The 22,020-nt window shown below is 41.5% G+C and overlaps 1 protein-coding gene across 1 annotated transcript in view; it reads right to left on the bottom strand.

Annotated features, from left to right (window-relative positions):
• triob (trio Rho guanine nucleotide exchange factor b) overlaps positions 1–20,229 on the bottom strand; it is a 91,221-nt gene extending 70,992 nt beyond the window's left edge. The window contains 2 exon segments of the mRNA XM_084026066.1: positions 9,894–9,947; positions 19,912–20,229. Coding sequence (XP_083882192.1) covers positions 9,894–9,947; positions 19,912–19,981 — 124 coding nt within the window. The 5' untranslated portion in view covers positions 19,982–20,229.
• Positions 20,230–22,020: the final 1,791 nt, after the last annotated feature.

Here is a 22,020-nt window from a genome sequence, read left to right as displayed (position 1 = left end):
TGTGTGTGTGTGTGTGTGTGTGTGTGTGTGTGTGTGTGTGTGTGTCCATGTGGACTGTTGCTGCTGGTGTACATCTGTATTGCTTTCTCCTCTCCTGTCATCCTCCTCCGTAGTCCTCTGATGACTCCATCCTCCTCTCCCTTATTCTCACCTTCTCATCCATGTCTTCCGCTCCATTCCTTTGTTTCTCATGCCTTCTCGCCCTCTCCCAGTCATTTCCAATCCTGCCCTCCCTCTGCTCATCTCTCTGTCACTCCATTCCTCTGTGAATAGATTTTCACTAGACTTGACCTCAACAAAGACAATGTCCCGCTGAGTACATACACAGCAGACACGGAACTACAGGCCACGGCTCCGCAGCCTGTCTCCGAGCCAGGAGGCGGCTAGTAGATCCCATGGCTCTCCACTGTTATTACGGCCCGGAAAACAACTGGCTTATGCAAACAGGGAGCCATGGGACTCTCGGGGTGGAATATCTGACCTACATGCATGGATACACACATGCATGCGTGCACAAACACCCCGACGGAACGACCGGTGGTCACTAAGGGCAGCATAAAAAGGTGACATGTTTGCTCTCATCGTTGTGCCACTGAAATCGTACTTACTCTGGAGAATTTCATAACGTAACATTCTCTTTCATTAGCACAGACGTACAGTATGTGCTGCACTGCCAAAACAACAACATAAAGAAGTAAATAAGGTGTGCTTACTCGTGGGAGTACGTTTGCATCTTGCCTGTGGATTTACAACAGTGTTTTTAGAGTGGGAAATATATTTACACCAATTTAGACTGCTGATCCGTCTCCAAATCTAATCTCATAGTTATTTTCTTATTCTGTTGACGCTCCCAAGTGTCGCAGTTTCAAGCCTCCTCAAAGAGGAAAGTGGAAACTGAGAGAGACAGGGAAGTGAGAAAAATGAAAAGGGGGCAGAAAAAGTAATAAGTATTACTTCTGACTGGTTTGTGTCTGCTCCCAATTTCGGATGCTCTCTTCAGGCCATTTAATTGTGGGTCTAATTATGGCTTTGGGGCCTGAACACCAAGCAAACAACAAAGAACCACATCTAGGATGCCGTACAATCATGTTATAATATGATTTCTCTATGGGAATTGTGATATCTACGTAGTGTAAATGAAACGCCAATAAATCACAAACAGCACAGAGTGGCAACGTTCTTCTGGAGGAGAGAGGAAGAGAGAGAGAGGGACTGGCATATTAACTCCATGCACTCTTTGTCTCACACAGTAGGGGTCACTACACATTCTCATCAGTAAAACATTTTAATGGACGGTTAAACGCTTACACATAAAAACAGACTCCAGGGAGACTCCATTAATTCCAGAAGAAGTCATAACATACTCAGTTTCTGACATGTCCTCATTAGTTTTAGCATTTAACTGCGACGGTTGATTTCTGACATAACTCAAAAAACATGTCCACTCCTTTCATTAAAAACGAAAAATAGTTTTCATTCATAAACTGCTGACATTTATTAAAAGTGCATCAGCTCCTTCATCCCAAATAGCAGACGATGTGAAAAGAAATTGGAATCAAAATGAGGCCGGCATTCCCCTGATTCTTGACCCTCATCTCCACATCAACCCGCTGCAGATGAATCCATATTGACGGGCTGCTTAAATATTAAATGCTTATGGGTCACTACACTTTTTTTCATTGGTCTAGATGGAAATCACTGTAGAAGAAGGATTCAGTGTCAACGGGCAGGAGAGAGAAAACTGGATTAGTTTCTCATTTTATCGCCCCAACAAACAGCACGAAGTAGAGCTTTAAACAGCGCTGGTACTTTGTCATTTGCAGTGATGTGAGAGATTCGGATAACTTACTTTTAAGAACAACTTATTTAGGGATCAGGGAAACAGGGCATCGGAGAAAGCATCTGCTCGTAATCTTATAAAGTATGAACTGCTTACCCTGACGGATAAAGCAACTCACGCCTTGAGAGAATAACAATCAAATTCAAGGGTTTCCACGTTACACACAGGGCCCAGACACAGACCAGTAGCAGCAAATATTCTCTCTGGGTGTTTAGGTCCTGTTCCCCTCATGTCTTACAGTTCTTACAATTTCAAATAAACAATATAAACATGCCTTTTCGTACATATTTTGCCCTTATTCTAATTTAAATAGGCCCCATTTGACCACAATTTACAAGCCACACAACTGGAGAGTGGGCCAAAGTGAACGTCATGCTATGAGTAACTCAAATTAACACCTAATTGACTAACCGAGGACAACAAGCCATTTTAATTTGTAATTTCAGGGTTAAGGTTGTGAAGCGCTAGAGAAAGAGGCTTGGGAATAAATTGTGATTATTAACAGAGAATGCCTCGCTTCAGAATTCCTCAGTTAAGTAGTCCTCAGTAAGTCCAGTCCCACAATGAACACATATTGTATGGTAGAGGAAACAAACAAACTAGAGGAGTGATGATTTCATAATACCACTCTCCAATCTCTCAATTATAAGTAAGATACATACAATTATAACTTTAACCAATTCAATGGCCAATAACGGCCCCTATATGACATCACGATAGACTAGAAAACTCACCATAACCACAAATTAGGGGCGAGAATGTATGACATTTTAGACTCAATTCAATCTTAAATCCCCATGTAATCAGATTAAATGTGCAATGGAATCTTATTAAATGAAGAACAACACTAAGGGAAAGAATTTAAGACATAGAACTGTGTTGTCAGGTAGAAATTGGGAGCTATTTCAAAGATAAAGACAAACTATATAGCTGTATGTTCTACAATGAATATGTTTTTTTATTATTATTATTATTTATGAGGTAGAAGCTGATATCCTTAAATAATTTAACCTTACACATATAACAGTAGAGAAAGATGAGCAAGGTAGCAAGGAAGCCTCTAATACTGTTCATAATCATTATATGAAAAATACAACGTCACTACGGAAAGAGGAAATGGTACATCCTCACTCTTACAAGGGCAACATTGTGTTCATACACACCCTTGCTCAGTTCAATACATAAATATAAACACTTTTATCATTTACCACCATCCTGTAAGTGACAATTATGGCCACAGTGGACACTGCTCAAAGAGTTACAGAGGCGCAATGTTGCCAATTCCAAAGGTTCCTGTCTTCGCTCTTTGATCTCTAGTTCTGGGAGTGCTTTCAGTTCAAGAATAGGCCAACACATGTCAATGACTGAACCGAGATGTATCCGTCTTTCATGTTGAGAACGGCTGGCAGTATGATGCGACACAAGCCAATGATAGCCTCTTCTCTTTAGCTCCTCCGGTGGTTACACCCCCTTCATGGGAAGACTAACCAGTGCAGGAGCACAAGTGAGACCACATGACTCACATGCATTCATTAGTTAGCTCGCAGACCAAAAATAGAGAGTTGTGATGCTATCGAGAAATAAGTGTAGAGCAGAGTTTATGGGGAGTTTGTGGTTGTGAAAACACACACACACACACACATATGCACACACACACACACACACACACACACACACACACACACACACACAACAACATTTCAAAGCATACGTAGCCTCGTCTCACTGTTGTGTGACTTTGTCCACATGGTCTAATGTTCAGTCATTCAGCCTTGCCTTATAAATCACACAATACTTACAATGTCCAGCAGACAGGATCTGGATGGACATGTCCTCAGCTTCTGTCTGCCTCCCTCTGTACTTAAACCAGTCAAGTGGTCAAATAAAGCACGCAGCATAACAGCACAGGAGGGTTTCCAGCCATATGAGCTTCCAAAGGATGAGAGATGGTAGAAGCTCCTCTTTACGAAAAAATGCTTGCAGGTTTCAAGACTGACAGCCTTTTTCCCCCACGTTCTTCTACATCATCAGCAATGCAGGTAAACACAGTGGCACAACATAGAACCACAGGGTGTTAATCAATCCAGATCCGGATTAGTTCCACTCCATATGCATAAAAATCTAATGTCAAACTATCACACTGCGCACAATCATTTGTCTATAGGATATTACCATGAACATTTTCCAAATCATCACTTATCACATGATCCAATACCATAACGTATTATATCTCTAAATAAATAGAAATCTTTCTACTAAGATTATCAGGGCAACCGACAGAAACGGTGAATACATCCAACGTTATGGTGATATCCCCCTGTCCCTGGAGCAGCCAAGCATCCTTTATATCCCTTGAGTCAAGGAGCGACCAGCACTCCCCCTCCCCACGTATAGCCCCACCCTCGCCAATGATCTCTAGCAAGCGATTGGCTGGTGTACGGGGGAGAGGTTGACGGCAATTGGACGGGTGATGGAGCGGAACCTTGCTTCCCATGCATCAGTGCTCTCCAGGAAAAGACCAGGGTTGGAGAGAGAGGGCGAGAGAGAATGAGAAAGAGAGAGAGAGAGAGAGAGAGAGAGAGAGAGAGAGGGAGAGGAGAGGAAAAAGACAGAAAGAGGGAGGGTTGAAGTTGCTCACCTACCCAAACGTCCATATATTTATAAAATCCATAACATATTATCACTTTAATTGCTACTATTAACATTGAGTCTTGCAGAGAGATGAGATTGTGTTGAAAATACAGTGAATCTGATGTTGACGTTGCAGAGGAACACACCGTCCTGGCTTCAGGGAAAATGCAGTTTACAACAGATGGAGCCCAATAGCATCCAGCATGGTGGTGTGTTTATGTATTTACTTTGTGTGTGTGTGTGTGTGTGTCTTTGGAGGGCCAGCTCAATCTTTGCATGAAGATGAGGATAATCATTATTGATGAAACATAGAAGTGGAAGTGGTGTTGGTTGGTGTGTGTGTGTGCGTGTATGTATGTATGTGTATATATATATATTACGTATTAAAGGTGTTTGACTTTGCAGGTGTGTGTAATGTGTTATTCTGTCTGCCTTTGGCCTAATTCTACATCATGTGTCACTTTGTAGATGTTTGTTACCTTTGAATAATCAAAAAGACATAAAACAACAATTGTAGGGGGATTTTTGTCTTCGATTTGATTTGATTCCCAGTCGAATTCTTGAGGTCACGATTCGATACATCAATTTTCGATTCAAAACTAATCCTACGATCGTAGAAAATGAGAATCGCAACCTTTATATGAATCAATTGTAATATTTCCCACCACATTGTAATATTTATTTCTATACCAGGAGATGATTTATCATAGTGGAATTTGGAGCTTTGATTCACAGAATATTGAAATGGTCAGGAAACCCATTTTACATTATTTTTGTGTCAGAATCAGAATCAGAAAGTTTCGATTACATGACAGTTTTTAATTAAGTAATTAATACATCCAATAAAACAGCCCAAACCTTTTTTTATATGCAGTCACATAAAAGTCAAAGCTCTGTCCAAACACGTTTAATGAGTGATATAAAACATCCATTCAATTGTGCATGTTTTTAATAAACTGATACAGTTTACTAAAAAAATCTGGTCAAATAAACTGATGTATCAACCCTTTTTGGATTTGGTCCTCTTGTTATTTGCAGTCACAGGATATATTACTTGTCTAAACAGATATCATTATGTTGATATCCTGTGACAGGAGGATGCAAGCTGTGCTCTTTCTAAAACCAACACAGCCAGTATTCCACTGCAGGATCCAATTAAGGGCGTTTGCACGAACACGCACAAACACACACATAGACACGGACAGGCAAAGGGCACACAGAGGGCTCAGGATGCACACATCCAAAACATATGCATGTGTTAATGAACTGCATGCACAGAGACACGCAAAAGGTGAACACAAACACACTCTGTACACAAACACACTCTGTACAGAGTCCAGCTGTCTCCATGAAAGATACCACTGGCCTTCTTTCCTTTCACCCCATCTCCTCTGTGTGTGTGTGTGTGTGTGTGTCTGTGTGTGTGTGTGTGTGTGTGTGAGAGAGAGAGAGAGAGAGAGAGAGAGAGAGAGAGAGAGAGAGAGAGAGAGAGAGAGAGAGAGAGAGATTTCCAAAATTGCAGCTGTCATGAAGAATTTTGTCTTTTAAATACTTTGAAACAAATACCTTACCAGACTGACGTATGCTGAAATCCAATTATAAAGGAATGAGAGGAAAATGTAATTGGACATATCAGTGAACACTGTAATGAACCTTTTCCATAGTAGTAAAACACATAATGAAGTCTCAAGGTTTACCTGCCATGCTTGTCCTGTTTCAAGCCGACTTCAGACTACCATGCAATCTCTCTATTTCCCTCTGTGCTACAGCACCAGCTTCACTGAGAGCCATCAGCTGTTAATCTGTGATCACACACTCTTTTGTAGCCACAAGACGGATGGACAGAGCTTGTACATAATACACGCCTCCGTGCAAATTGCGGTTGGTACTCCATGTGCATGCATGTAAATTAGGTGACAGCACCATGTCTAACTGTGCGCTTTAATGCAAGCAAAGTTCAAATGAGGTTCATCCAACCTCTTAATTAAGTTGTGACAATAAACACACGTCTCATGTGCCGTGGATGAAAGGATGTGGAACTGAAGCCTCCGTTATAGCTACAACTGTACATGGTTCAACTTATTTCTTCCACTTATCCTCTGCCTCGTTTTTCACTTTTGTTATGAGCTCATTTTATATTTCTCTGCCTACCATCTCTGAAAAGATGGAACAGGACATGAGGAAGTAAAGGAGTTAGAAAAAAAAAAGAGATAAGGAGCAAGAAAGAAAAGAGGGGAAGAAAGAGTGAGTAAACGAATCCACTCAAACACACACAACCACATCCACAAACACCATATCGAGGTTATCCCTCCCCACCCTGGCCTCTGAAGGGGAGAATAAAAAAAAATCCAATGAAGTCCAGAGAAAACCACTTCCTCCGCTGCCTAGTGTGTGTGAGCCTGTGTGTGTGTGTGTGTGTGTGTGTGTGTGTGTGTGTGTGTGTGTGAGTAAGCATGCCTGCCTGCTTGTCTACCCGCAGTGCACATGGTTAGCATTCAAAGCCCAATTCAATAGGAACCACACAGTGAGCTCAGCATGGGTAGAGATGAGAGACAGAGTTCGCAGCTGAATTTGACTGAATAGAAACATATGTTCCCGAAAACATAACATAAGAGAGGAGATGCCATTCTTGGCATGGAAACATACGTCTACATCTCCCTGCATCTCAGTCCAAGTTCAAATATGCGTCTATGGTATTTTCAACGACTGCAAATTCGTTCTCATCTAATTCACCACACACTATGCATGTTAAACATGATCAGTGCAGCATGAGATCAGAATGATCCTGACTGAACAGGCAGTTGGCTGCTGTTGCAGATTATCTTGGACTGAGGGCCAGAGCATATCTGGGGAGCAGTCAGACTATTTACTCTAAGCATGCTTAATCTGTAAATCCATAAACAGGCAACAGTGTTTTTTGGGACACTTGATTTTGTTCGTGTCTTCTACAAAACCAATCCAGATTATAGTTTTTTTCTCATTTCCTTCCTCTGTCAAACACATGTGCTGAATAAAATGTGTGATTGCACATCCAGTTTTAGTAATACTAGTGTGTGTGTGTGTGTGTGTGTGTGTGTGTGTGTGTGTGTGTGTGTGTGTGTGTGTGTGTGTGTGTGAGAGAGAGAGGAATAGGGGAAGGTTATAGAATGGTTGACAGAGTCTAGAGATGCACGATGAGCACTAAAGTCTTTCGACCACTGATTGTGATGATTCACTCAAATGATATAATAATGAATCAGGCAGCAGATATACGTGTTGCTGTTATATCAGATATGGCTTAATGTATTGTCTTAATTCTAGGCAAGTTATCTGTTACAACTGTGGCTTTGTTATGGCCAAAGACTTGATTCTTTGGAAGCATTGATCTAAGCCATTGATCAGCCTGTTTTAGGCCGCACGACGTAACCATAGAAACAATAATGAGGCTTTATGCTATGCATGGTCTAACTAACTGCTCTGACTTGATGGTTCAGAAATGCCACTCTGCCAAAGCTCTGGTATTTTCACATCGCACCAACTGTCATCTTCTATATTAGGATATTTTTTTTTTATACATAATGCTAACTCATCAACCCACAACATGGACAAGGCGGTCCGTCTATAACTGTATAGTTTAGAGTTCCCACTAGCACACAGATTCGTGAGCAAAACAAGCCGAAGCCCTGAAAAGACCAGTGTTTCTCAAAACATGTTGGTCAAACAAGCCAGGTTTGGATTAAAAACAGGAAATACCCAGATGAGGTTATTTTGAATCCTTTCAAAAGGAAGCAATAACCAATCTAAAACTAGCACATCTGATGGAGGCGCAACCATAATTCACAACAATATGGGCGAGCTATTGCAGAAAAGGGAAGAGACACGTGATGGTTGGGAGGCACACAAACAGAAAGAAAAGAAAATCTGTATTTGAACGTTTAGTCAGTCAGACACACACACACACACACACACACACACACACACACACACAAACAATCCATACATTTGCACACACGTCCTTCATTCACCTGCAGACAATTAATAAATGTTCTGTTTTGGCCTACAACACACTATGATGTGCCAGATCAGCTAATAAGTAAGTGAAGTGTGTCTTAATTTTTTCCCACAGGACGTTTCACACCTGCAATTCCACGTTACCGAGCAACCGGATGCTTCAGGCAATTTGCTAAATCGACACTTAATTCAACAAGTTAAATGTGTAAAGTAATTGAAAACAAAGAACGAGCAGTAAAAGCCCGGGTTGGAAATCAGCCACAAATGGCCAGTACAACCTGATTACTCTGATTTACTGTGAGCAGCTTGTGAATTTCTAACCGACAAGACACACCACTACAGCTTTTAATTTCTGTGAGTCAGCCTTGGGGATGAACTTCCAAAGGGTTTTTGGGCAAAAGCACAGGATTTGGATGGCATGTCCCAATCTCCCTTGACATCCATTCAAATTCTGGCAAGTGGGAATAATAGGCCAAGCTGTCTACTAAAAACGGTCTTATAAAATGTTCATCCCCGAATGACCCGATTGGAAAACATCAGGTCGAAACTGTGTCAAACGCATGCGGCTCAGAGCTAAATAAAACCCAATCTACTGATCAGGTTATTGAGAGATCACAACAACCCATGTATGCCTCCCACTTTCCCTCTCCCTCTCCCTCTCCTCATCCATCAGTCTAATATTACAACACTTACACAACATGCACAAAGGAATCTTCACAATGTCTTGTTGTGTTCACTCTTGGCATCTCAACTCAAATGCACTTCCTGCCACTGTATGCCAGCTTCCCTGGCACAGATTACACAGAGCCTTTCAAATTAAACAAGACTTTTCTGTGGAAAAGCTCCAAACACACACAATGCATTTTGATCCAAGTGAGATTAATCAGAATAATCTATGGCCAGGGAAACGGGCCCACATTCATTTATGCATACGGTCCATTTAACTCTTTATACCTCAAAACACCTCACCCTGGTGAGAGTGACTTGGTATATTTTTAGTAAGTAGGTCCTGGGGGTATTAGGGGTGTGAACCTACAGGGTCAGGATCACTAGCTGATTCCACAGAGGAGCTTCAGTCTAATGGGATTCAACGCAGTCCAAGTGGGCATGGTGTTCTTGATGTCTGAGCTCAGTCTCCCTCTTACTCACGTAAATACATACAGTATATAAGCGACACTGTCTCATCCATTTCAATCATCAGCCTTGCTTTTCATGCAACAGTGGATCTCCTCTTACCAAACATAAAGAGTTCAATCCTTGGTTTCAATTATATTTTGATATTGGACAAATAAGATGAACACTTTTCCTAATGAATGATATGACCAGCAAGACACAGATAGTGTTGTTTAGCATGGGCAATAAACAGATCATTTGCATACATCCTGCTCTGGAAGGGGATTCCTGATTGGTCGACTGTGTGAGAATCACCTACCTGAGGTTTGACCCGGGCCGTCCAGTTTGGATTCACATTTTGGAAGAGAACAATCTAAAAAAAAGAGACAGGGAGATAAAGAAAAAATAAATTAGAGAAAGGAAGTTTAATACAGCAAATAAAGGGTGAACGGGCTGTTTCTGAAGATGCCGCAACCTTCATGTTCTAGTGTCAGAAGTTAGAGATTTATGATTACAGAGTGCAAATGAGAGAGTGAGCAATTGTGGAGCAGCTCTTTGATCTGAGTGTGTGGATAGTCCCTCCAAGTCACAGTTAGATCCAACGCATGCAGATGCATGTGCACACACACACACACATACATAGAAAAATGCACATATAGAACATAGAGAGTATACATAAATGTCAAGATCGAGACTATAGATAATTGTGCTCTCTATTCTTTATGCTTTATATGATTTCACTCTTGGTCACACACACACATACAGGCGCATGCATGACTTTTAGCACACCATCTGATAAGCGAATGAATCATTGAAAGATACAAAGTACAGTACGCCTGAGGAATCATCTTTAGAGAGATGAAATGTTAGGAATATTCAAGCAGACCTGTGTAAAAGCAGAGCAGTGCGGTGCTTGTGGTCTAAGCTTGCAGCATTAGAGGCAAAACTGGGTCCTGCCGGAGCTGCAGAGCTGGAATCAGTGACATCAGCATTTGGCGTCACGATCAATTCAGGATTGACAAAAACAACTGACTCACTGTGGACGTTCTGCTGATCCACAACTCAAACGTATCAAAATAAATAAGGCTAACTGATTATTTTGGTATTGAAATAGAAAATTGGTCTGTTAACCCTGAAAATAAATGATTACCGGTATATCCCGTATCAGATGACACGCTGTATTCTAAATTTGGACACTATCTGCTGGCAGTGTCTGGGTCACCCATCAGTGGGACACTATAGTGGCACGAGATAACAGAGAGGAGAAGCAGGGAACGAGGAACGGGGCAGCTTAGCTCTTCTGACTTCTCCTGGCTTCCGTTCTGAAAAGAACAGCCTGGCATATGCTACTGCCTAACGGGGATTACAGAAAGCACCTGTGCACACACTTTACGTTTCATTTCATTCGGTGTAGTACAGGTAAAGTGTTTTTGTCCGGTGACAGAATGTTTGAGGCTTTACACGTGTTTGGCTTCTATTTGTGCGATCTGTTTGCATCTCAGGAGAAGTGTATGAAAGAAGATAAAAGTGAAACTATAGTGAATGTTCAGATACTCTAAACATCATTTCCAGTGTTAAACGTCTTCACAGTGTATAGTGAGTAGATTTTGTCAGGAGAAATCGTGGTCAGCATATGCTGCCAGTCAGGGATTAAGGTGTCAGCGTGCTCTTTCGGACAGGAGGAAGTCTGTGAAGAAGAATGATCTTCTACCATATAGGCCGACAGAAAGAGCTTTCACTTGTAGCCGTGAGTAAGATGAAGCTGTGAGAGTTTGAAAGGAAACAATAACTTCTCCTGATGAGCTCCATCTTCAGCGTGAGGGTACTCATTTCTTCTTTATTATAACTACTGATAAAGACCAGACAGTTGTTTGTGCAGTTTCATTAAAGGCTCAACATGAGGAATCTAATGTTCATAGGTAAGAAAAAGTGAAATTTCCATTTAGGGAGGATGATTGGGAAGGATGTTAAAAACCTAGGAAAAATAAGTAAGGGCCCATTTTTACAGTACAACATCTTACAGTACTGAAATGTGAATATCAACTTCATTTTATTTCCTTTGATGTGCAGACATTTAGCAACAGGTTTTAGCCAGAGCTATACATGTGAATGCTAAAACATTAAAATAAGCCTTCAGCCACCAAAGCACATTGGCAGTATTTCTTTTCGAACTGTACCAATATGACGGTAGCAATACAGTAGGATGGGATGTTGATCCTCAACCTATTTTATCCGAAGCCAGAGAGGCCAAGTGGCAGTTTAGCCCTCCTAAGCCACAAGAGCAGTGGGTTGGCACTGTTCACGCGACAGGGATCAGAGCCTGCTGCTGTCTTCAAAGCAAGAGGGAATGTTGCAGCATGTGTGTGTGTCTGTGAGAGAGAGAGAGAGAGAAAGAGAGACTACACAGTTGGACAGACTGAGCACAGCTGTTGACAGAAGACAAGCGTCTCAGGCAGCACACAGGCTCACACATGTATGCAAACACACTGCGGGCTGTGCTGAGATTTTTAACAAAGCTCAATCCATGTTCTGCTTCATTGCATTTTTTGTGTGTTTTTTTTTGTTGTTTTCATTCTGACGGAAGTAACCTAAGACCTTGGCTTCTCTCCTAAAAACGTTTGCACTCTCCATGAGGAGAGGAACTTGCTCACTCACTGACTCCCTCACTTCCGAAATTAAAAAGTGACCAACATTCTGACACTGGGGGTGGGGGGGGGCTTCTTTTTCAAAGTCTTTTTTTCAAGACAAAGCATTGTGGGAGGCTTGCATCAGTGCCAGATCCAGATGCTTTCTTGACTTAAGCTGTAGGTGATAGAGAGAGAGAGAGAGAGAGAGAGAGAGAGAGAGAGAGGAGGAAATGTGAAAGATGGGGGGAATTGAAACATCTGCTGAAAGGGCAGAAGGAGAGAGGAGAAGGTTGAGGAGGGAAGAATAAGGAATGTGGGGGAAATGTTTTGTGAATGAATATATGTTTGTACAACGGTCTCCAACAATGCAAAAAGTCTTTTGGTTCCAAAAGCTGACACAATACTGTGAAAATGCTCTGCCTTTTTGTAATAATGGTGAACTTGACACTCCTTTTAGGATCTTTCTTCTCTTTAATGTGAGGCACAAATCTTTGAAAGTATGTTAGTAGAACTGAATTTGTTTGGATGCCTCATTTACTAAATGCCCAAGAGAAGGAAAGCTTCTTTTGCGGTGAGAATCACAAACAGGAGACCAGATATTACAAAACAAGATCATTATGTGAATACATAACAACCCTGAGCAGAGGCAGAGTATGAGGTAATGATGGAAGGCTGCGGAGGAGGTGAAGAAAGGAATGAAAAGGGATAGAACGAGAGGGAGCCTGCAGTTGACTGACAAACGGGTTCTCTCTTATCAGATGGGGGATTTGCACGAGACACACAGACCAGCCCACAGCCTATTTTTATGACCCGCAATCCTCCTATGCCTCCATCCCTCGTTTATTCACTCCGTTCCTCCATCCCCCTCTTCCTTGCCTCCAGAGCCCCAGGCGACATGGGTGGGATGTAGTGATTTATACCTCTGTGCGTGTGTGTGTGTGAAGTAATGAGGCTGTCCCATAGGCTACATTTCACATCCTACAAACACATTACCAACCTATTGGAATTCCTGATTATCGACATAAGGCTAAAAGCCACTATCTTTCAGGAATATTATGTGTTACCAAACTGGTCCCAACCATGATGGCTGGAAATGGATCTTCATCACTGGTGACCGTTTTACTACCTTTCCTTTTAGGGGATGACGTTAAGGGCCCTGAATAATTATATATTTATCGCTTTACATCAAATAATGGTAAAGATCTCTCAACATATGCACAATGCAGAAAAAAATGTACAATATCTAATAAAATAGGATCAAGTTAAGGTCAGCAAGCCTATCCATGAGATTTAGATCAAACTAGAAAAAGATTGACAAGTGAAAATGTTTGAGCAGCTTCAGAGTTCAAACTAATTGGAACATATCTGCACATTGTCTCTTTGTTAAAGAAGAGAAAGCCCTGGACCTTGTGTCTTCAAAGTGACCCCTGGCGTAGAGGTACATGACATTTTAGAACAATCAATAATTGGGTGAGACGGATGGGGGGGTTGGGGGGGCGTTGTTGTCCGTAAAGTGTATTACGACTCTCTCGGAAAGGTCGAGAGACTCTGATGAGATCGATCAGAGCGGTCCGGCTGTAAAACAGGTAATTGCCTCGCCGTGCTACCGTCTTGATTGTCTTCTCCATAAAACTACAATAAACACTAAGAAAGGAGCGAGCTATAGCAAGCATGCCCAACATCTGGTCCTTATTGGAAGCATACAGTAGGTTTCTTATATAAACTGGAGAAAACTGCCTCTTCTCACTCACATATAGTGCAGCGGCCTGGAATCACTCACTTTTGGTATGCTGCTAACTGCTTATTAGCCATGATGTGACCATTTGTATTTCATGACTTTCAGACCAACGTTGGTTTCTACTGTGAGAGACGTTCAGGCACCCTGGTTTGTTTATTTGCAGTTAAATGTCTTCTATGTGTAGATATAGAACATTGCTTACATTGATTGAGTTATGTCAATTCAATGTGGTTTGTAAACACTCTTATTCAGGTGAGACTGAATGTAGACATTTTTTATATCCAATGTTAACGAAAGCAAAAATATCATGATGCTAGTCACAGCTACAACAATTTACAGTATGCAACGGACCTTCTTGCTTATTTTTGCATCCCTGCATTTGCAGCAATTCACAATTCTTTTGGCAAGGCAGGAACCGAACCTGAGACATTGCGGCTACATGGCATGTACTTGCTGCAACCACTCAGCTACCAAAGGCACTCCTGCAGCAAGCACTCTCATTTTGAGAGCAAACCCCTTGTAGCCAATCATTATCATGATGACATCTCTTTATTTTTGGTTGGATTTGCAGAGATTTGGAACCATTTAGATTTAGAGTAACGTTTCACACATACAAACAAGGCTGTTGTTTAATTTTGTGTCATATTGAGACACATTGACGTATAAGATTGTTGAATACGTATATTGATCACACAATAATGTACTGCTCTAAATACTGACTAAAGGTTTTTGCAAAAAGCCAAAACAACTTTCAGTTTAGCTTGGTTGCCAGAGCAGATATTGCTATGCAGGAGTTCATTGATTTGTACTGTATCTGTCATATCACGATGATAAAAGTTGGACAATTATTTTACAACAATTATATACCGATATGTCTTTCAAACTAGACCTCTTTTTTTTGCTTGAGTTGAATATGTGAGATAGCCGATTGTGCATACAGGCCCAGGCGAATTAGCGGCGCATGCAATGCCAATCTAAGCTTATAGTCTTTAACTCTGACCAACTGCCAATTAGACCGTGCCCCTGGATGCAACCGAAAGGCTTCAGCCTCATGGAGAGCAGAGTAGCCTACATTTTGCAGGGTGTGCTCCACCCAAGCCTCAGCTCTATAATTTGATGAGTGAAGGCTTGTTTGTCCCTCTAAGTATGTCATGTCCTCTCTTTCTGAAGCTCACTCTCTTTTCTGTCCATTCAATGTTTTCAATTACTTTTTTTTGACTTAACTTGTCTTGCCTTTACTCTGGCTGCGTTCTCTCTCTCAGTACACATTTATTTCTGCCGTCCTATTCACCGCTCTCTCTCACTCTCTATTCACTACTGGACATTTTAAACTCTAGGATGCATAAAGCATGGCCTGCTGAAGTCCTCTTTTTCACCTACATGACTATAGAAGATTTCTGCTGGAGTTTGCAATATAAAATTAGGCAATTATGCTTTAATCGACTATGACAAGAAGAATATGACGAATCACTGATCACAGGTTTGGCTCTCGTTAGAGACGGCACTGGAGCGGTCAGTGGGTCAACTCTGGACACTGCGTTGACAATACTGATGCTATTATCTTCTTCCTTAATGCAAGAAGCGTTACACAACATAGCTATTAAATATAGAATACACGAGGAAGTGCAACAACATTGCTGCTGTTTATTTTTGTTGTTTGGGTTTGCTTTAATTAGCTGCAGTTTAAAGTCTAAGTTTGTGCTTTCAGGACGAATGCAAAGTAATTTTGTTAAAAAAGGGGGCTTTACATCCTGTCTGTACAATACAGGTCTTTCATAATCCTTGGGAATCACTTGATCCTACATATCAATTATTCTCCTAGTTTAAAAATCACATAATTATTTATCACTGCAGACTGCAGAGACACTCATGCATGTATAGTCATGTCATAAGACAACTTAAACAGTAGATCTTTGCAACAACCTAAGGCCCATACTCTATGACTGATGGCCTGCTGTCTTATGACCAGTCTAGTTATGACTGTGGGATACAGCTCTCATGCAAGTTGTTTCGACAGTTATTTAATCGTATTCCAGCTTACAGTACATCTGGCTGCTTTTAAGTCAATTGAGTTTCACTGTGCAGTTCCGTACAATAATGCTATTGTACGGCTTCTGTAACTTCATTATACACCACTCGAGAGATAATCTGAATTCCTATCTTGGAGAAAATATACACTATGGTGCATGCAAATGTTATTATTGGTTCTGCCAAGATAGCTCCGTCAATAGTGCTTCTATATATTTGACAGTGGTCGACAATTTAAAGATTTAATGCATCATATAAGTGACAACAGGATTTGAGTTCACGTGGAAGTAATGTCATGAAAATAAGATCAGAGAGAGACAGTAGCTCTGCGTTGCAAAAGTTTACTGCACATGCTGAACCATCAAATGCTGCACAGACGATAGCACAGCATTTTTCTAACACGCCTTTCAATCTATGATACACTCAAGACTTTGGAAAAAATGTGACAGCCAATTATCAATAAGAATTGCCTGATCTGGTTTTGGTGGCCTTGCGACCTGATCTGGATTAAAACCATAGTCCTGTTTGATGTATTGAGATTTTCACTATAGATTACCAGTGACGCAAGTGTTATGGCACTTAAACAGAAAGCACCAGGCTTTTGATGACATATAGCTATCCTGGGTATGAGGTCCTACAGAGGACAGCATACCATATTAGTCAGGCATGCACACTCTAAATAGATCCATGCAAATTTTTATTTACATCTACAATTAAGAGGGGACATGATGGTGACCCTGAGAGCTCAACGCACTGCAAATGAAGAATCACCAACATGACAACACGTGTGTAGCAATTAGAAAACAAATATTGATAGACACTGTATCAAACCCAGGCATACACCGTTAACACATAACCCATATATTCCATAAAGATCCTTTCATTTACTCAGTTCATTGAAGTGCTGCTATGAGACATTCGGGCAACAAAATACCACAACTATCAGATTCATCCTAATAAAATTCTTGATTGCTCCACAACTAGACAAACATCTTGTTATGAGCAACTTGCAACAAATCACCCAATGTTTCAAGTCTGGGACATGCTGCAAACGTGGGTGGGCTTACAGCAATCAACAGTATGTTATTGGGCTGTGGTGCCTCACTTTGAAGAACGTTTCATTCAAGAGAAACAAACACAAAACAAAAGGGGCATTATCATCGACCTCCTCGACACAAAATAAAACATTATTAGTCTAACGGTCATCTGACTATGCTATTTATAAACAACTAAATATAGTTACAGAGAGTGCTAGTGTATGTTTTGAAATGGTTGTTTCACAAAGACTTCAAAGCTGAATTGATAAATGCCTGGAAGGCTGAGGAGATGAGGAGACAATGTTTAACAAATATAGGCTCTGTCTTGTTCAAGAAAGCAGTTTAATATTTTTGACCAGTTGCAATATTTTCAGGACTGGACTTTAAGTCACGGCATGAGCAACCTGGGAGAGTGACTCAGCAGCTGAGCTGTGATCCACAGCATCAGTGTGGGACTCTGACATGGAGCTCCATCTGCTTACTTAAAATAGTAAAGCAAAGAGGAACATCGATATGCAACGCTTGATGAGAATATCATTGATTCAGGTGAAGAAATGTAAAACTATTGCAGAACAAAAGAAAAAAGCTTTGTATATACTTTGATGGGAGTCTCACTTTAATCATCCAGTCAGCCAGCGTTGAAGCTTAACTCACATTGGGTCAACCAGTCCGTCAGCAAGTTAGTCTCTCACTAATTCAGCATCTTTACATGTTGTCAAAGCAGCTCAAACAGCCAGCCTTTTCCATTATGTCTTGTTCAGAATCTGACACATTCTTACTAACAAGGGCACCAAAGTGCATCCAGAGCCCCAGCAAAATAAAAACACACTCACACATACACCGAGCCCCAGCAATAAAGTGCTTGGGATCAGGATGAGCAGCTCTGTGCTTCTTTTCACAGATTTCAACAAGCTGGCAGCAATTAGGAAGTCTGCTGGAGAGGCTGCAGGGAGCAGGATGGCCATTACTACCGCTCCTTCACAACCAGTGGAGTTACAGGAAAGTTGAGATAAATGTATGGAAGGACGAATGACTAAAATATCATACCATGTTTTCATAATCTGAAAGAGATGTTTAAAGTATTTGAATATATGACAACTCATAGAAATATGTATACCACCAGAGCATGACCCTTTTCAAACATTCCCTCTAATCTGAGCTGGAGTATTTTGCCATTATTCACACTGTATTCAGTGCTATTCTCCATTTTAACAGCCCAGAATCTTTCCAATGCGTTCTCTATAATAGTATCTTATAAAAGTTTCCCGAGGCCATAACCTATTTCTGTCCCCATCATGAATAATGTATGAACTGCGTTTGCCGCCATATAAACATCCAAGCACTCCGACTTCACTGAGAGCCAACTTTCCGGCCTGATGCAACACAGCTATAGGAAAAAACATTGGCAGGCATCCAACGAGCCATAAGAGAGACAACATTTGAATACAATCCACTTTGACAACATTCCTGACTGGCAGAGGCAATTTCTGGGAAAAAGTATGTAATTTAAAGACTGTTTTAAAAACAAGTATTGCCTGTGTGTGTGGCATTTATTGATTCATATGCACTTGGTGGACATGTGCACATGCCGCCTGTGTGATCCTGCGTGTGTGCAAAACTGCGACCATAGTGAACAGCAGACCCTCAGGCACCAGGTGTCACAGAGAGAAACAGCTGAGAGAGAAAGACAGGCAGCTGCTTCTTGTGGTGTGCTTCAGAGGTGGTCCCTCTCTAATGGTGCCGACGTATTTCCAAACACTGGAGTTTTGCTACAAAAAAAGAAGTCGCTGCCCACCTAATACCTGTATCAGATTGGGTAAAAGCATTTTGTAAGGTTCGAACAAGTGGGGGCTTGATGGTGGGTTATTATCTAGGTAGGTGTTGGCTAGAAACAAAACACAGTATCTAAACTAAATGCACTATTTTGAAAAGTTTAAGCTCTAAAATAGCTACACCTTTCATGTGCTTGTTACAGAGGCTTGAAAGAGACTAAATAAACCACGTGTTGATCATGAACTCATCTTATCATATGCCTTAGAAACATGTTCCACGATCACAGCAAAACCACACTTTCCTAATATATCATAGTATTACAAAGTCAGTATGTGACATTAGCTTGTAAATGATTAATACTGAAATAAGAATGAAAGTAATGTAAATCACACCTTGCACCTACAGCTATACCAATAGATAATACTATTATCACATACAATGGACCATCTGTGTTATTATTTGGCTGATATCAGGCAAATAATGCGGGTGTTTATGTTATGGATGTAGAGTGGTAAAGTAAGCAGGTCCATTCTTATTTGTTAGCATGATGCCATCATATCAGACAGGCCCAGTGCGTTGAGTGCAACCTATTGCCCATACATGCATCCATGGCCTAGCCTTTATCCGGCCAATCACGTGTGACACACCTGGCCTAACAGTGATGTTTACAAGATTGATTTCAATCTAGACGCCTCTTGAGACAGAAAATTACAAAATGTTCGACCCACGTCCTAGCGGGTTAGTGACAGATACAGCGTGTGACGTCGAAATACTCGTAAAGCCCGGAGAGACTGTGGCGGAGCCGTAACCATCCACACCTTGTAGCCTACTTGGTCCAAGCCCCAAATTAGGTCACTGCCTAGTAATCAGACGCACATAATTCCGGGGGTGTTGTTCGAGCTGCTGTCATCAAAGGCTGCGGGATGACAAGTCCACTTAGAAATGGTAAATAAACTACAAGCTGTGTGCGCATCTCGTTATCCGACGCGCACTACGCATCCCGCCTATGCAACCCGTCAGTGCCCCTTTTTTTTGGTCTTTTTTTGGCAACAACAAAGCAGGACCACCGGTGTCCACACCAGCAGCTCCACCGTAGCTCCCCCGGAGCCAGACTCGCCCCTTTTCCCGACTTACCGGATTTGAAAAACGCCGCTATGTCTGCCGCGTCCTTCGCAGCCTCATCTAGTCCCTCTCCTGCGCTCATGGCCGTGGTCGCTTGTGCGGAAAACAGCGATCGCTATCCTCAAACGTTGTTTTTGTTTTTTTTACTGTGGCAATAATAAGTCAGCGGCAAATGCGGATCCTCACGCCTTTCATTGAAGCAGATCCGCTCCTACAATCTGTGCTCCGTTCATTAAGCGAGAGACCTCCTCCTCCATTTTGGCCGAGAAGGGAAAATCCGTGGCGACCGGTCGGCGGCGCTCCCGAGTTGGGACGTGAGGCGGAGGAATGGGGGAGAGATAGTGAGAGAGAAGGCGGAGGTATGGGAGATGGGGAGGAGGACTGAGGGGAGGAGGGCTATTCCGTTTCGAGTGGTGGGTGGGGGGTGGGATATCCTGGGATTCCGTTTCGGGGGGTTTTGGTGCATTGTGCGCCACCCAAATTTAGTGTGCGCCACAGCACTCCAGCAGCCCCCCAGCGTCACTCACTGCGGTGTCGATGCGGGCTGCGTGGGAGACATTCTTCGGGAGGATGTTATGGCGTAATAGCTCCAGCCCAGATGTTATGGGAGATGCCCATGATGCAAACATCATGTTTTTTTTGTTTTTATCATAGGCAGCATGTAGCAGTAGCAGTTCTCACATTTGACCTGATTATATAGGGCCTTAGCTGCAAAATTGAGGTTAATATTCCCACGAGGTCATTGAGTTGTGATGTTGCATTATTTAGTTTCGGAACAGTTATGGTCTAGTGCAGGATTGCAAGTCGTTCACAGGGGGACTACGTTTCTTTTAAAGCCTATAAGTCGAGTTTTAGCGGATGAGGAGGACAATGAAGACGAGGGATTGTCTAATTCTCTCTTCATCTCCCAGTGATGAAGATGATGCTACAGGATGAGGTCATTTGCCCCACAAATCTAACCCAGTTCCCCCTGACAGCAGCAGCTCGGTTCCTTCAACTGGGGACACTGTGCTACTGCCATCTAGCGGTTGTCTCCACACATTGCTCCGGGTAGGTGTAACGAGGAGCCAATTACATGGACTTCAGTTCGCCTCGCTTACTCCGCTGACATAAGGGTCTGAATAATAAAAACACGGCACATCATTAGATAAGGGTCATTCCGCCAAAAGAGTGCAATTTGCTCGTTGTTACTCTTCAAAATTAAACTTCATTTTTCATTCCATTTCAATATAGAATTTAGTAATATACACATTTACTCATTCAAAATGAGTACTGGTCAATCTCAGGCTACTTTATTTAATTTATTGCAACTTTCGAAAGTTTATTATCATTGCATTTTTTCTCTGCTGTTACCAAAACTCAAATGCCATTTTAAAACCATGTTTAAAAGAATATCAACCACATACATTGTTTCCCCTCAGAAAAAGAGTTAATGTAGAAGAAATGGTTGGTTACATGATGAAAATGCTAATATTTATGACAAAAAAATGACTATATTTTGACCAGAGTTGTATTTCTCTAAGAATGCAAATCAAACCTTTTCCTTTATAGGACATAAAAAAAACAAATTTAATCCAAAGATTGAGCATGTATTTCATTAATCAATCAGACAACTGTTGGAACCAATATAAATGTAAAAATACAGTTTATTTTCTTTATTTTTGAGGAAACTATTGAATAATCCGGAAAAACAACATTTGGTAACAGGAATGAAAATCAGTAACAGGAATGTGTATGTGAGTGCGTTATGTGAGTGTGTGATCTGTTTATTGTGTCAAACCCATTGCACTAGATTTTTTTGTAATTCATAGTCATTCCCAACAGACACAAAAATTCAATGCATCACACATGATGTGGTTCAGATACAGCTGCCTGTGATTATACACTTGGCCAGTAGGTGGTTTCGTGTGCACATGAAGCTTCGAGAAATTAACCCTTTCTCGAACCAATTGGCTCAAGTGGTTCAATGCCTCGTGAGGCTTCATCTCACCATCACTAGATTTACAGTTTTTCTCAATTGTTTACACACAAATACTGGTACTTGAGACACAATGACCACAACATGTAACTCATGCACCAACACCCTGAACTAACTCTGCTAAACTGCAAGCACAATTCCTG

This window comes from Eutrigla gurnardus (assembly GCF_963514095.1).
Source record: "Eutrigla gurnardus genome assembly, chromosome: 14".
Taxonomy (NCBI): domain Eukaryota; kingdom Metazoa; phylum Chordata; class Actinopteri; order Perciformes; family Triglidae; genus Eutrigla; species Eutrigla gurnardus.
This window is presented reverse-complemented; position numbering and strand designations above follow the sequence as displayed.